At 32.6% G+C, this 16,489-nt stretch overlaps 1 protein-coding gene across 1 annotated transcript; it reads right to left on the reverse strand.

Annotated features, from left to right (window-relative positions):
- Window positions 1–387: 387 nt before the first annotated feature.
- On the reverse strand, window positions 388–16,489 carry LOC114329089 (uncharacterized). The gene is made up of 2 exons (XM_028278101.2): window positions 12,890–16,489; window positions 388–4,828 (listed from the first exon to the last, which is right to left on the reverse strand). The coding sequence occupies exons 1-2, from the start codon at window positions 13,531–13,533 to the stop codon at window positions 4,507–4,509; spliced, it is 966 nt and encodes a 321-aa protein (XP_028133902.1). The 5' UTR covers window positions 13,534–16,489; the 3' UTR covers window positions 388–4,506.

Below are 16,489 nucleotides of genomic sequence, written 5' to 3' on the forward strand. Positions count from 1 at the left end.
ACAGTTTAAGACAAACTGATGTCTGTCTCGTATGATATTCCTATTTCCGGTCGCCAACTTAGGCGAATTGCACAGGGGCGGTGCGGCTAAATATTCAAAAGTATTAATCAAATTCTTCAAAGCTCCAGGGGCGCGGCTAAATATTAAAAAAATTTAACTAAATTTTTTCCACATTATAAGTGAATTAATATCTTCTAGTTTTTTGCTATACCAAATTAAAAAAATATTATTAAAAAAAAATTTTTTTTCAGCCCCCTGGGGCGCGGCTCTTTTTTGAAAGAAAAAATTAAAAAAAAATAGGTTTAATTGTCGACCCATTTTGCAACTTTTTTCTACTATGCCAACTAAAATTTCCAAAAAAAATTTTTTCGGCCCACCCTACTGACCAATGAACAATACAATAGGCGGATTGCTGAGAGATTTGTGAAATCTCTTGTACATCTCTTGACAAAGCCAACCATTTTAAGGGCACTAGAAACAGTCTCTGAGATATGAAATTTGAAGGATAGAGCATTGTCAAATAATACTCCAAGATCCTTAGTAGCTGACATATTGATCAAGATGGTGTTAAAAATTGCATAGGAAAAAGCCAAGGCGAAACGCCTCTTATTAGATTTAAATCCATGCAATTTTTTTCACACTAGTCCACAAGTCTGGACAAATCTGACTGCATGTTGATACAATCAGTAGTAGAAGAGACAACGTTGAAGCATTTCAGGTCATCAGCAAAACATAGAAATTCGGAATATTAAAAGCAACTCTATGGATGTCATTTATAAAGATGTTAAATAACAAGGGTCCCCAATGAGACCCCTGGAGGCACACCAGAAGATACTTTTATCTCCTTAGATTTAAAGCCTTTTACCTTTACCATTTGAGATCTATCAGACAAATAGCTGCCGATCCAACTCAACAAACCACCACCCAAACCTGCTATCCTCAGCTTATACAATAAAATTGTATGATTTACCCTGTCAAATGCCTCACAGTATAAATTATACTGTGTACCTCACCACCATCATCCAAGACCTTTGACAGAAACTCACTGTATACCAGTAAATTAAGCTCAGTAGACCTTCCATTTAGAAATCCATACTGCTGGGGTATTATTGTTGATGTTAAGGCCCGGCGCAAATTGAACCTAAGCGAGACACAACCTGCGCCGGAGGGACGGGTGACCCGTGCAGTTATTTTTCTAGCGCACCGCATATTGATCACAACCCAACCCAACCGTTGGCTGTCGCTGTAACGAATAGAGACGGGCAAAATCAGTGCGGACATGTAACGGTTACTTTTGATACCGGTTCTCAGTGGTACTGAGTACAAATACTGATTACAAAATACTGATGTATCTGATCCTTGTACTGAATTGAGTAGGCAATTTAAAATCGGTATTTCCTACTTGTAACTAGTAACATTTTAAACATATCTTACACGTCCCTAGTAGACGTAGCGGTATGACTTTCGAAAACATCGAATATTTGATCATAAGCGGGTGCATAAAAAGATATCTTACACTGAGTATATTATTTTTGCACATAATACCTACATATTTAAAATAATCTCTCCCCTACTGCTCGGTCATAACTCATATTCCTCAATTTACTGCTCGGATCACAATCATTTACAATTACTGCAGGATCGCAATCATTTACAATTACTGCAGGTCAATAACTGGAAAGACAGATGGAAAGTATTGGCGAATACTTCAAATAATCATTATTATAAGATTCATCCTGTGTTACCATCCTTAACAGAATTATCACATATATTTCAATATAACATAACTAAACGATCAGCTGCAACTATCGTTAGACTAAAAACTAGTCACGGTGCTGTTCCAGCTCACCTGGCTAGATTCAACATTATCGAATCAGGAAAGTGCTCATGCGATAATATTTCCCAGTGTGATATTAATCACATCCTCTTTGGATGTTTTAAGAATAAAACGCTTTCAGATATATTTTCTGAAAACCTTGTAAAAAGTAAGGTGCAACTTCCAGCAAACATAACCCATCTGCTGTCACTCAATCAGAAATCAATATTTGAACTCGTATGCAATCATTTATACGCTTCCGGATATATAATTTAGATTTGTAACAGTCAAGTTTCAGTTCGTAATATACCATAATTAATAACGATTATATTAATATGCAAAAATATGTGGCAAATGGACTAGTTTCCATGCCAAACATCACCATCATCATCATACTGCAGGTCATAATTCATAATCCCTCCGCTACTGCGGTCATAAAAAAATAACACTATCTGCAATAAACAAAAATGTAATATGCCGACAAGTTGAATTTGAGGGTAATACGATATTTTTATCGATCACGGTTTTAAGTAACATGAATATTTTCTAATAAGTAATGTGTTTTTGTAAAGGCATAACTTTGATTATTAATTTCGTCTACCAACATTATTTAGTATAAGCTTATTTTTTAGTCTACCAAAAGTTATCAGAATTTAATGATGAAGACAAAGCAGTTTTAACTCGGGGTTTTGACTATGCTAATATTTTTATTTATCACAATAAATTGTACTTATAGGTAATACCATCCGTATTCATTTCAGATATGTCCATCTCGCAAACAAAAACAAATAAAAATAAACAGCTGGCAGTGAGTCACGCGTCCCATGACCCAAGAAAACTGTACGCAGATGACAAACGTTCCCAACTTGGGAATCCCAAGCTTGACCTGCGAACGAATATTAACTGATAGTAGGATGCGCAGAACTGTCTACGCAGTTCGCCGGCGCAGGTTGTGTCTGGCTTAGGTTCAATTTGCGGCGGGCCTAACACTGATGTGAGATATTTTGTTACTATTTTTTAAAATAGTTTTGGAATTGCATGTAAATTGCAAACTGGCCTATAATTGCACACACCAGCTCTATTCCCTGATTTGTATATGGGGCTCGAGAAGCTAGTCTTCCAAAACTCAGGAAAATAACCAGACTTTAAAGAAGAGTTGAATATTATATAGAGAGGATGAGAAAGTATGAAACTACATTCCTTTAGAATAATGGCGGTAGTCAATCTGCTCGGCACTCTTGTTAGTTTTAGATTACAAATCTTTTCATAAATTGTTGATAATATGGTATATTCCACGAATATACGACTGTTTTGGATTATCGCGACAACGAATATTTTAGTGTACAACATAAGAAGTACGAAAGTATTTTGCTATAATAATTACTCCAATAAACAACAATATAATTTGCAATTTACTTTCGTTCTTCATATTTTGCACAATAAAATATTAGAGATCGCGATAATCCAAGAGAGTCGTATATTCGTGGAATGGGATATACACTGATATGAAGATTATTTATACTGATATCATTAAAGGATAAAGATTCAACCACCTGACAATCTTTTGTTGAGTAAACAGTTTTAAAGTAAACTGCAAATAAATTTGGAAGATCAGGCCCCAGTTGGCAACTCACCTCATTGTAAAATATTTCAGATGGTAAATCATTAGATTTTCATTGTGAGTTGACACAGGACCAGAATTTTTTCACATTACTCTCATTGACAATAGCATTTTCCGAGCTGGACAAATTCATTGTAACAAGTTTTAGGTAGGACTTTACATTGTGATCTTAATCTTGAAAAAGTAATATAATCATACTTCATACTTACTCCCAGATTCTTTAAATGTTTTGTGTGCTTGCTTTTTTAAAAACATTTTTTAATTCTTGAGAGAACCATCTTGGAAAATACCCTTGAGACACTTTCTTTTGTGGTACCTACTAAGCTTACAATGTCTGTAACTGAGTAAAGAACATCGTAAAAAATATTAAGCATATCATTGATATAATGTTTTAATAATAGCATGTTCCAATTATCCTCTCCAAAATAGCTATTTAACAAATTAAAGTTTGCTGAATTGAAGTCAAAATAAAATTCATCCTTGGTTGCATTAAGTAGATTAGTGTGACTACCTGATATTCTTAATGTTACATTCAGGGGTGGATGGTAACTATCCTCAGGGACTAGAGCATCATCTGCCAAAGTCACAATTACAGAAAGGGCATTCAAACCACCACCACCACCCGTGCTTATTGCAGTAGCAGTTACATTATTTGAATATTTTTCTTTGCATTTGCTTACCAAAATGGTTATTGCTGACTCCCTAAGTTGTCTATTTAAATATTCTTTGCATTTTGAGTTCCATAAACATGAATACAATTTGTATAAATTGAGAAATTCCTCCCAAAACTCACTATTTGCCATATTAAAAATCAAAATTGTGTATACTGTTAAGTAGCATGATACAAAATAATTAACATACACATTGAGACAAGTCACAGTTGCATTGATGTGAGCGGTATCAAATTTTCACAACAGTGATACAAAGAGTGATACCTTCTAATACTGATGCAGCTATACTGAGACAGCCAAATACACTATGAGATTTGTATCTAGATACCTACTGATACTTGCGACATGTATCAATACCTATCTCAACTTGAATGGGGCCCTTTAAACTAAACTTAAATTTAAGAAACTAAATATTGTTCCGACACACATATTAAAAATTCTACAAATGGGTCTTTATGTTTCACCTGTTCTCTCCACATAAACTCCTGGAGGTATGACGGAAATAAATCTGTGCTATTTAACCACTGCGTACTAAGCCTCTTCTTCGCACGCAACCAAAGTTTCTCCATGTTTTTTGTATGAACAGTATTGTCATCTGAATTTCTGAAGTTATTCTGTTTAAGAATAATTTGGTGCTCATACACTCCTCCACCAAAACGACCGATGTTTCTGTATGCTTCCAATCCATTGGTAACAATTACTGTTCCTGGTAGAATCGTTCTAAAAAGAATATTACTTTATTCCATGACTAAATATTTGTAATTTACTCCAAGGAAATAAGACGAAGATATGTATAAGTACCATGTTCGGGACACTAACCCAGCCAGAGAGCCATTGCTGAATGGTACCCAGCACATGCATACTACAAAATATAAACTATTCACTTATTACTCTAAATGTTAGTGTGGAGTAGATTGTAAATTTGCAATTAAATAAATAAAAAAAAACTTTGGTAAAATTTTTCTGGAATGGAAAAAATGACTTTTTATTGATTTTTAAAATACATTGAAAATATAGGTAAGTCTTCATCTTTCATATGGTTTTTGCAGAATTACTGTATCATTATTATTTTCTGAGCAATAACATTGCAAAAAAGATCTGTGGTATAAACAAATTGAATAAAATTTACACTAGGTAATTAAAGAATCGACATTTTTTTGTGCACTATAAGACTACTTACTCAACTTTTCATGCCATATCAACGTCTTAAGAGTAAACAGTAGCGATCAACAGGTAGCAACAAAATATAACTTCGGGAGATAGTATCATAAACTTTGGCAACAGTGGTAATCTTTGACATTATCTAAAATTAATATTTTGACAATATCATAGTCGCGCTAAATGGAAGTAATAGAAAACGATTTTATTATTAATAAATAGATATTTATTAAAATAAACCAAAATGGGTGAAAATTTTATGTTAAGATAGGTATTTAGAAAGGATTTGCATGAAATATCTAATAATAAAGCATTAATAAATAATAATTTTTTTGTTGTGAAGTGAAACAAATTTCGATTTTCGCATAATTTTGGCACGGTTTTTAATGGTCTTTTTCTTGGAAGATTTCACTATATTTTTTGTTTGATTTACTTTTTCCATTTTGTTAAACTATTGATAATATTTTTAGAATAAAAAATCCTCCTAAAACTTTATATACTCGCATTAGAATTCGAAATATTTTTACGTAAAATATACTTACCTACCTACATATAACTAAAACTCACAATTAACAACAATCTATTCTTTCAAAGAGGCCAACAACTTATACAACAACAACAAATATATAATAAATTAACTATCAATAAACACTTCTTTCCTATGAAACAACAAAAACGAATTCTTAAATTAACACACTACTGCACTGAACAGATATCGATAAAGATGACAGAACAGATTAGAGAAAATCTGAGGCAGGTTTGTCAAAATGACAGTGATAATTTCTCTATCTTGCCTAATTAGTTATTTAGTTATAATATGTTCGATTTCTATTTAGAAATAAAAAAATTTAGTAGTTCCAAGATTACACAAAATCTAGGCATGGGATAAAAAAGTTTATTTGAAGAAAGTTTTTTTTTTCTTCTTAATGGCGGTACAGGCTCCTTTTTTCAATATTTTATTTAGTTATAGAGTAATTTCCACGTACTAGCATATTTCTGAAATTTTGCTCTGTACTGCCATTCTTTATTATATTACGAATATGTGTGTCAAATATCTCGACAAAATATTCAAAATTAGAGCCGCAACTGTAGCCTAAGTTTACTTTTGAAAAAGTTATAGCAAATTTTTGATTTTCAAAATTTTAGTCTTATTTTACAATTAACAAAGCAACAAATGATCTGACCAAAATTTAAAAAACTGTCATTTTAAACTTTTGCCCATCTACTAAAGTATAAATACTCTATAACAGTGTTTTCCAATCTGTGGGTCGCGACCCTTAGGGGGTCGCGAAGCCTTACTCGGGGGGTCGCTGATTAAAAGAAAAAGTTACGGTTCTTACACAAAAAATAAACACAATTTTAGTTGGAAGGTGACTGTTTATTTTTTAAAAGTTTATCAAGTAAGTTTATCAATAATCAAATCATTTTCTAATTGCAGTCTATTTCTCTCTTTAGTTTTAATGTCTATCATTGAAGAAAATGTCAGTTCACACAAGTATGAAGTGGCGAATTGTATTAATAATTTAAGAGCTTCCCTTGTCAGCTCTGGATATTGGTGTTTTCTTTTCATCTAAAATACGTCGAAACTTGCGAATAAAATTTCATTTTAAGCATGCCATCAGCACCGAAATCTAGTGATATTCTTTCATTTTTGTGATGACGTCAGCCAGATCTATTGATTTGTCCAAAAAAGGTTTAAAATCCATCTATGCCCATTGTCAACTTCAGAGTGCAAGTCTGGAAAGTATGTCAAAAGTTGCTCTTATAAATTGTGCAAGCACTGTATCATGCAAGAAATGTGAGCCGATACTGTAAAACAGTGGTCTGTTGGAAAACACATGAAAAAGACTCAAAAATATTTTGTTTTGCAGAGGTTGGCCACATACGAAGTTTTGCGTGAAATGCTTTTACTTTATCTTTAGCTGTTGAAATATTCTCTTCTCTTCCTTAAAGGTTCTTGTTTAAATTGTTAAGGTGACTAAACAGATCTGTCAAAAATTCTAATTTCAAGAGTCAATAGGGTCAGAAAAACGATAACCATATTTAGATCAGGGGTGGCCAAACTGCGGCTCGCGAGCCACATGTGGCTCTTTGAAGGATTATTTGTGGCTCTCAATAAATAATGTCCTGAATTACTTTCAATTTTTGTGTTTCAAAATGTCTTAAATTACTAACAACAAATTTAAATAACTAAGTGTAACATTAGGACTTAGACAAGGAGACCCCTTCACCGTTGCTATTCAATTTGGCCTTAGAATATGTAATGAGTAAAATATCATATTATATCCCGTGGACTTACCGAGTCACAAATGAGGAGATCCTTAGAAAAATGGGGAAGAACCAAGAGCTACTACAAGCCATCCTGCAAGGAAAAATAGTTGGAAAGTGAGGTCCAGGTCTCAGAAACTGGCTCAACACAACATCTGTGCAGCATTTTCGCGTTGCTGCAGATAAAATAAAGATTGCCATGATTATCGCCAACATTCGTCACTGACAGGGGGATTTGCGAATCGAGGATCAAATTGCTGGAATTTGATGATGATCTAGATGCAATCCCCCATTCTACAATAGACATGAGAGAGGTGTTTTGACAACTCAAGGAAGAAACAGGTAGTCTGGGCCTTCGAATAAATGAAGATAAGACGAAATACAACTGTATTGGTGACTCTGTATAGTACTGAAAACATCGTCAGACATATAAAAGCTTAGATAAGATGGACAGGTCATGTAGTAAGATCAGAGGAAGACAGAGTGTTAAATACAGTGTTTTTTGACGATCAGTGTTTTTTGATTTCGGTAGATCAGTAGGCCATCCCAGAAAAAGATGGAAGGATGATGAAGAATCGAAGTACCCTTAATTAGTAAAGGCGGCTTATAGCATTATTTGAAACAACGATGTGAACCATTTTATTTCACTTTAAAATTCATAAAATCCAAACAGTGAGAAAAATTTGATACCTTTTTGCACTTTTTAAATAATTGTTTAGTTGCGGCTCCCGAAAAATTTCAAATTTTGAAAAATGGCTCGGACTATCAAGGTGCTTGGCCACCCCTGATTTAGATTTTGCATCTTGTAAGAACATTAATAATTCAGCTCTCAGTTAATTCATTACCTCCTTAAGCATGTCATTTAACTCAGAAGGTACCACCTTAGCAGCTAGAGCAGGTCGATGAAGGAAACAGTGTGTCCAGGATATATGTTTGTCATTATCGATTTTATTTTGCACTGAGTCCGCTATTTTGCCAGTCATAGCTTTAACGCCATCGCTACATTTAGCGATACATTTTTTCAAATCAATATTGCACTTTATTATTTAAAGTGTTCTAAAAACATATCGTACAAACACTGGTAGTGTCTGCAGGAAGTGCTTTATAAAATAAGATTTCTTCCGTGATACTGTCATCTACTTTAAAGCGCGCAAATACTACAAACTCTGCACAAATGCACAGTAGGAATCATCAGTAGATTTGTCAAGCTGCAAAGCAAAATGTTGGTTGTTCTTTAATTGTTGGCCCGCGTGAATAACAGATAAATGTGCCAAAATAGGAAAAAAGCATTATCTAACGTATATAGTCTTTTAATTAAATTATTTCTTTGGCTTTCTATGACACAAGGGGGTCGCCAGAATATTTCAACCTGTAAAGGGGTCGCGAAATCAAAAAGATTGAAAAACACTGCTCTATAATAATATATGCTATTTTTTCCTGTACAATTTAAAAGAAAAAAACTGCAATTTTTGACCCTTATAATAACTAATATAGTGATGAGTGTGCTAATAACTAGCAGAATAACGCAAAAGTTGGAAAACATTGTGAAGTAAAGAGAGATGAAACTAGCAGAGGTGGAAATTATCAGTATAAATTAACATTATATTACTAGCCTAATAAAATAAAAAAAGTCAAAATGTAAATTCATACAGGTTAAAACAAATTTTATATCAAAGTTTAGGTGGGTACAAAAGATATTTTCAAGAAAGTATCCAAATCATACAAGGGGATCATTGTTTAAATAATTAAAAAGGGGTCATTTTTGCAAAAAAATACTTTTTTAACTGCTGAGGTTATATATGAGGTTATAACTGTATGAGGTTATAATAATAATCTACTTATCGATGAAGATCTATGGGATTTTTTCTGCAAAGTTGAAGAGAAAATCTTTCACATAAGGCTTACTAAATTAAATTTGACCTCCTATTTATTTAAATAATTGTATATAAAACTTAAAAAACAAATTTGCAATAAGCACTATAAAATATCCTTTTTTACAGAATAAGTTGCACTATGTTACCAGTATTAAGCAAAAAAAATTGGTCAAAAAATATTTAATATTTTTTGAGATATTGAATTTGTTTATTAAATGTTACTATATTTTCAATCGCAAAAACGCGATTGTTGCCAAAGAAATATTCACCTGCTTAACATCTCATTATTTTTATTTTTATGTATATTTTCGATAAATGTATTGATAAATTCAAATTTCAATTAAACTCCCCCCGAAAATGGCATTTGAAAATTATTCAAATTTGTTTATAAATTGTTTTTTTAGTAACGTCGTGGGGATTAAGTATTTTGAAATGCCGTTTCGATAATTGGGTTCCTGGGAATTTTTTACTAATTATCAAAATTTTTTTGTCATTTTTTCTTCTTCTTTTTTTTCTTGGAGTTATATTACTACGGGCCCTTTTAGGATTAAATTCTATTAGGAATGTCAAATCTCTGAGTTGTAGATTCTAGACCTAAAAATATTAAGATTTAACTAAAATCTCTTAAATAAAATGTGGCTACTTACTGAGTTACAGGGTGTTTTATTTAAATATTTAAAAATTATTTTTACCAAGTACTTTAAAACTATTTGACGTATCCTTATCATACTTGGCAGAAAGTGTAGCTATTATACACCCTACTAAATTGTGATTAATAAACGTTTCTAGCCAGTGCCAGAGGCGTACGACAGGGGATAGTGAATGATTGACCCTTCCCAAATTCTACGCCACTGAGTGAATTACTATTTTAGCGAAATTTTAGATTCTCCAATACTTTGTATTTAAATAACTTTATTGGTATCGATAAAGTCATCAGTTTGAGAGATATTGGAAGTTTAAAATGAATGAATGAATGAATCAAAATAACTATGCCGTTTCATTTTTAACGTCCAATATCTCGAAAACTAATGACTTAATCGCTACCAGTGAAGAGTATATTATTTACATAGAAAGTATTAGAGAATCGAAAAATTTTAATAAAATAGTAATTCCCTCAGTGGCGTAGAATTTGGGAAGGGTCAACCATTAACTATCCCCTGTCGTATGCCTCTGGTAGTAGCTAGAAACTTTTGTTTATCACAATTTAGTAGACTGTATAGTACCCACACTTTCTGCCAAGTATGATAAGGATACGTCAAATAGTTTGAAAGTACTTGGTAAAAATAATTTTTAAATTTTTAAATAAAACACCCTGTAACTCAGTAAGTAGCCACATTTTATTTAAGTGATTTTAGACCAATCTTAATATTTTTAGGTCTAGAATCTACAACTTAGAGATTCGACATTCTTAATAAAACTTAACCCTAAAAGGGCCCGTTGTAATAGAACTCCAAGAAAAAAAAAGAAGAGGAAAAAAGACAATAAAATTTGTTAATTAGTGAAAAATTCCCAGCAATCCAATTATCGAAACGGTATTTCAACATGTTTAATCCCCGCGACGTTATTAAAAAAACAAATTATAAACAAATTTGAATAATTTTCAAATGCCATTTTAGGGGGAAGTTTAATTGAAATTTGAATTTATCAATACATTTATCGAAAATATACAAAAAAAAATAAAAATAATAAGATTTAATACAGGTGAATACTTCTTTGGCAACAACCGCGTTTTTGCAATTGAAAATAGAGTAACATTTAATAAACAAATTCAATATCTCAAAAAATATTAAATATTTTCGGACCAATTTTTTTTTGTTTAATACTGATAACATAGCACAACTTTTTCTGTAAAATAAGATATTTTATAGTAATTATTTAAAACGCTAAAAATAATTTTTTGCAAATTTGTTTTTAAAGATTTATGTATAATTATTTAAATAAATAGGGGGTCAAATTTAATTTTGTAAGTCTTACGTGAAAAATTTGCCTTTCAACTTTGCAGAAAACAATCCGATACACCTTCATTAGTAATTGAATGACCTCAGCAGTTAAAAAAATTATTTAAACAATGATCCCCTTGTATGATTTGGATACTTTCTTGAAAATATCTTTTGTACCCACCTAAACTTTGATATAAAATTTGTTTCAACCTGTACGAATTTACATTTTGATTTACATGTAGTGTAATTTTATTTTACTAGACTATACACAGTTTCTCACCTTTAGATGTCTGTGACGGGAGTATTTTATAAAATTCTCCTGTCACAGTGACAGTTAGCATATTCCTTCGATACGTCTAAAGGAGGGAAACTATGAATGTAATGTTAATTTATAAGTTTATTTCAATAATTTCCACCTTTACTAGTTTCATCTCTCTTTACTTTGCAATGTATTATGTTTTCCATCTTTTGCATTATTCTGCCGGTTATTACCATGCTCACCACTGTACAGGGTGTCCCAGACTAATTTACCCACGCTATATCTCTTAAACGAATAGAGATTTTCGAATGGGACAAAAGGTGATATATTCTACTTGTAATACACTTTAATATGGCGTACAAAAAAATCATCCTTTAAATAATCATCCCTTAGTTACAACCCCTGACTTTAATTTTTTTAATAGCACCCTATATATTTTTTTATAGTTTTGGATGTGGTCTTCTATCGTCTATTCAACACATTTTTTGAAAATAAAATCGGTTCGTAAATAATCAAGAAAATATCAGTTTAGTTTTGTTAATTATGTGTCCCAGACTAATTTATCAAGGCTATATTTCATGAACGAATAGAGATTTTCGAATGGGACAAAAACTGATCTATTACATTTGTAATACACTTTAATATGGCGTAGAAAAAAAATATCCCCTAAATATTCATCCCTTAGTTACAACCCCTAACCTTATTTTTTTAAATAGCACCCTGTAAGTTAGGGATGAATATTTAGGGGATGAATTTTTTCTACGCCATATGAAAGTGTATTACAAATGGAATAGATCAGTTTTTGTGCCATTCGAAAATCTCTATTCGTTTAAGAAATATAGCCTGGATAAATTAGTCTGGGACACACAATTTAACAAAAATAAACTGATAGTTTCTAGGTTATTTACGAACCGATTGTATTTTCAAAAAATGTGTTGAATAGACGATAAAAGACCACATCCAAAACTATAAAAAATATATACAGGGTGCTATTAAAAATTAAAGTTAGGGGTTGTAACTAAGGGAAGATTATTTAGGGGATGATTTTTTGTACGCCATATTAAAGTGTATTACAAGTAGAATATATCACCTTTTGTCCCATTCGAAAATCTCTATTCGTTTAAGAGATATAGCGTGGGTAAATTAGTCTGGGACACCCTGTATATGTCTCCGAACTGTGACAGGCATTTTTGTATTTGTAATGTACAAAAGACACATTTGCAACCTGGCTGGGTGAGTGTCCCGACAAAAACATTATTTCCCTGGAGTAATATTAACATACCCTGATATTAGGGGTAATAGTGTCTCCTCTTTCCTTTCTTGCACTGGTGTAAGGAACAGTTTGCCAGTTTTCCTTTCTAGTCCCCCAAAAACCCATTCCTCTTTCTTGTCAGCACCTCTAAGGTTCTTCCTGGGCAAGAAGGAGGACTCGTCAAGTTCCACCACGAGTGGTTCTCCCTGCTCATCAAACCCTCCTAGTTCCACAGGATGCTGCTCGAAATATCTGGTGCAAACTTGACGGCAGTTAAGACACCATCTGGTAGCAGTTTTAGTACAGTTACCCAGTGACACTTCCCTGCGGATCAGTTTCTGTGGGAAGTCATTTGCAAATCCATACATCAATATTATGATTTGGTAAATGCTCAGACTGCTTCTCGCAAAGAACGATCCATCACGTACAGATGTGGTTGCCGAGCACTCTTTACATTTCCAACAATATTGGTCTACCACGCCAGTACGTCTGATAAATGTCTTAGCTCTATTGCACATGTCACACAATACACTATTATTAATCAAATTTCTCGATGCGCACCACACTAAACCATCATAGACATTCTTAAACGGAACCGCAAGCATTTGCATGTTCCAAAATTCTTCCCGCATTTGGTCACAACTTAGTTTGCTATCAACAATAAAGGTAGCCATGACAATAATTTTATTATAGCACTACTCTAATACAGTAATAATACGGTAAATGATTAGTTTAGTCACAGTATAATGCTAAATCACTAAAATAGCGCTAAAAATAATTTTGGATATTTAGCATAACATAACATAACCTAACTAACATTATTTATTTTGACTTTTGACATTAGATGTAAGCTTGACATATGACACGATGACACCGTTGCCATGTCCTCAATTTTTTCAGGCTCTCACATTACATTGCATTGAAAAAATTGTTCTGAAAAAAGTAAAGTTTTGAAAAGTAAAATATGTAGTAAAATACCAGTGTAAATAATGGATACAAAAATCTCAAAAGAGGATAAATGGTTTTAAGTCAAAGTTAATTAAAATTGTTATAAAAAAGAAAATCAACTGATAAATAAAAAAGATAAATGAAGATAAACTGTAAATGTTTTTAAATCAAAGATAATGTGACGTCAAAAAGGTTTCCAAACAAAACAAACGTTTGAAGTCTATCAATTGATTATGCACGTGGTTTGTGTAATCATTTTTAATTTTATTTTATTTTAAAAATTATCTGCGCATTTTTTATAAATACACAATCTTTGTTAGTCATATAAATCATATTGCTTTTAATTTTATAAATGTCCCTACACAAAATTAAGGATTTACACACTACATAGTACTTATAGGTCTGGATCCCGCATATAAAAAAAAAAGTTGATTAATAGCAAGCTAAAAATTTGTTAATAGTTTAAGGGTGTGTAGTCGGACAAACTTTGATATATGGGAACACTGGAACAGGGGAAGTTTTAATTGTGGAACAGGTTAAAAATTTGGAACAAAAACGACACATGTATTTTGTCCGACAGAACAGACTTAAACTCTCCGAACTGAGATTAAACTCTCATGCAAAAATCAGACTGCTATTTATCACCAAATGGGCGTTTTAATGAGTGGAACATGTAGAATATGTCAAATGACAGGAATTATGACAGGTGATAAATAGCAGTTTGATTTTTGCATGAGAGTTTAATCTCTGTTCGGAGAGTTTAAGTCTATTCTGTCGGACAAAATAAATATGCCGTTTTCGTGGTCTGACCGTTCCAAATTTTTAACCCGTTCCACAATTAAAACTGCCCCTGTTCCAGTGTTCCCATATATCAACGTTTATCCGACTAGACACCCTTAAGCTATTAACACATTTTCAGCTTGCTATTAATCAACTTTTTTTCATACGCGGGATCCAGACCTATTATATACTACGTAAGAAACTTAAAAACTTGCAAGTTCTCCTCTATGAGCATTGATTACAATCGGGTACCCAACACATTACCATTTTGTAAAAATTAAATAACCTACAAGCAATATATTCCAATTATAAAAACGAAAATAAAAATTGGCAAACACCAAGTGTGAATTTTTGACAGATGTTTGTTGTGTTTGGAAACCTTTCCAGTGTAGCCAACATTGATTTGACGTCACGAATATCACTGTTCATTGAAAAAAAAAACAAGATATTGCCAAAGAATACTCCAGCCAGTTGGATGGAGTATTCTTTGATATTACTAATAATTTTATGAAATTATATTTTTAATATTTCTTTAGGAAGCTACAATTTTTGTATTTATACAAAAAAAGCGCAACAGCATAAATTTTTCCAGTCTTCTTGAGAACACTTCTTATAGCTCGGTATGGTTAAAATTAAAATCCTATTTGTGGATAAAATAAAGTTGCAACACATATTTTTATGGTACTAAATTTATATTCCAAATTTTCTATGATTGACTGACTTCGGGGTGATTTCAATATTATAGGGGTGATTTATTCAATTTTTTTTTCAAAGAATATAGTACGGCACATGTTTTACGGTAAAACTAAGTCGAGATCCGAATTTTATATTATTGGTTGGATTTGGGGTGGTTTCAAAAGTTTGTGATTGATTTGTTCAGTTTTTTAACAAATATAGTGTGACACTTTTTTTATAGTAAAACTAAATATATATAAGTATATATACACCGGTATTTTAGGCGTCAACGAACTTCCGGTAATAATAATAATATCGTATAGCATTTTTGCCGGGGAGATCCTTTCGGATAGTTCCAGCGCCAATTAAATCTTTAACCCTGTTTCAAGTAACTAGTGTCGATGTATACTAGCCCAGGGACACCGACGGTTTAACGTACTCTCCGAGGTACGGTGAGACGGCTCGTGTCATTATTGGAAATGAAAATGGTTTGTCTTTGGCAGGGCTCGAACCCACGTATACTGGCGTATGAGGCCAGCGATTATGCCGTTATTCCACGGCCGCTCACACCCTTCCGGTAGAGATCTATGGGGAGTATCACCGAGCCGCAAGCCCTTATCCCTTGCCGTACTGCTCCCTCATAGGCCGATCAGACGCCCGCATATTCCAGTCTAAGCGCCAGATTCATATTTAGAATTTTATACTGATGTGTTAGCCTTTTTTGGTAAAACTAAATAGATTCCAATTTTTCAATTATTGACGGGCTTGGGTCTGGTTTCAACCCTGTAGGAGTTGAGATTTGTTCAATTTATCCAAAAAATATAGCGCGACACATGTTTTACGGTGAAACTATGTAAGTATGGATCCCGAATTTAATAGTATTGATTGGGTTCAGGATGGTTTTAACCCTATAGGGAACGATTTGTTCAGTGTTTTCAAAGAATGTTGCGCGGCACAAATTTTTTACTAAAACTAAATATAGGTTCCAAATTTGCAATTCTTGACTGGCTTTGGGGTGGTTTAACCCTATAGAGGATGATAAAACTAGATATAAGTACATATATTCAGAATTTTATATTATTGAGTGGGATCGGAATGGTTTCAACCCGTTTGATGTTTATGTTTCAACAAAATATTATTTTATTTTTTTATACCTTTTTTATAACACCTCGAGAATGACTGGATTCATTTGGCTAATTTTGATTTTGAACTATTTGTAGAAGTCTA

The sequence above is a fragment of the Diabrotica virgifera genome, chromosome 1, assembly GCF_917563875.1.
Source record: "Diabrotica virgifera virgifera chromosome 1, PGI_DIABVI_V3a".
Taxonomy (NCBI): domain Eukaryota; kingdom Metazoa; phylum Arthropoda; class Insecta; order Coleoptera; family Chrysomelidae; genus Diabrotica; species Diabrotica virgifera.

Coding starts and splice junctions, on each gene's coding strand:
- LOC114329089 (XM_028278101.2), bottom strand. CDS start 13,533: ATGGCTACCTTTATTGTTGATAGCAAACTAAGTTGTGACCAAATGCGG. Junction 4,829..12,889: donor CTATTACCCCTAATATCAGG/GTATGTTAATAT, acceptor TATTCTTTTTAG/AACGATTCTACCAGGAACAG.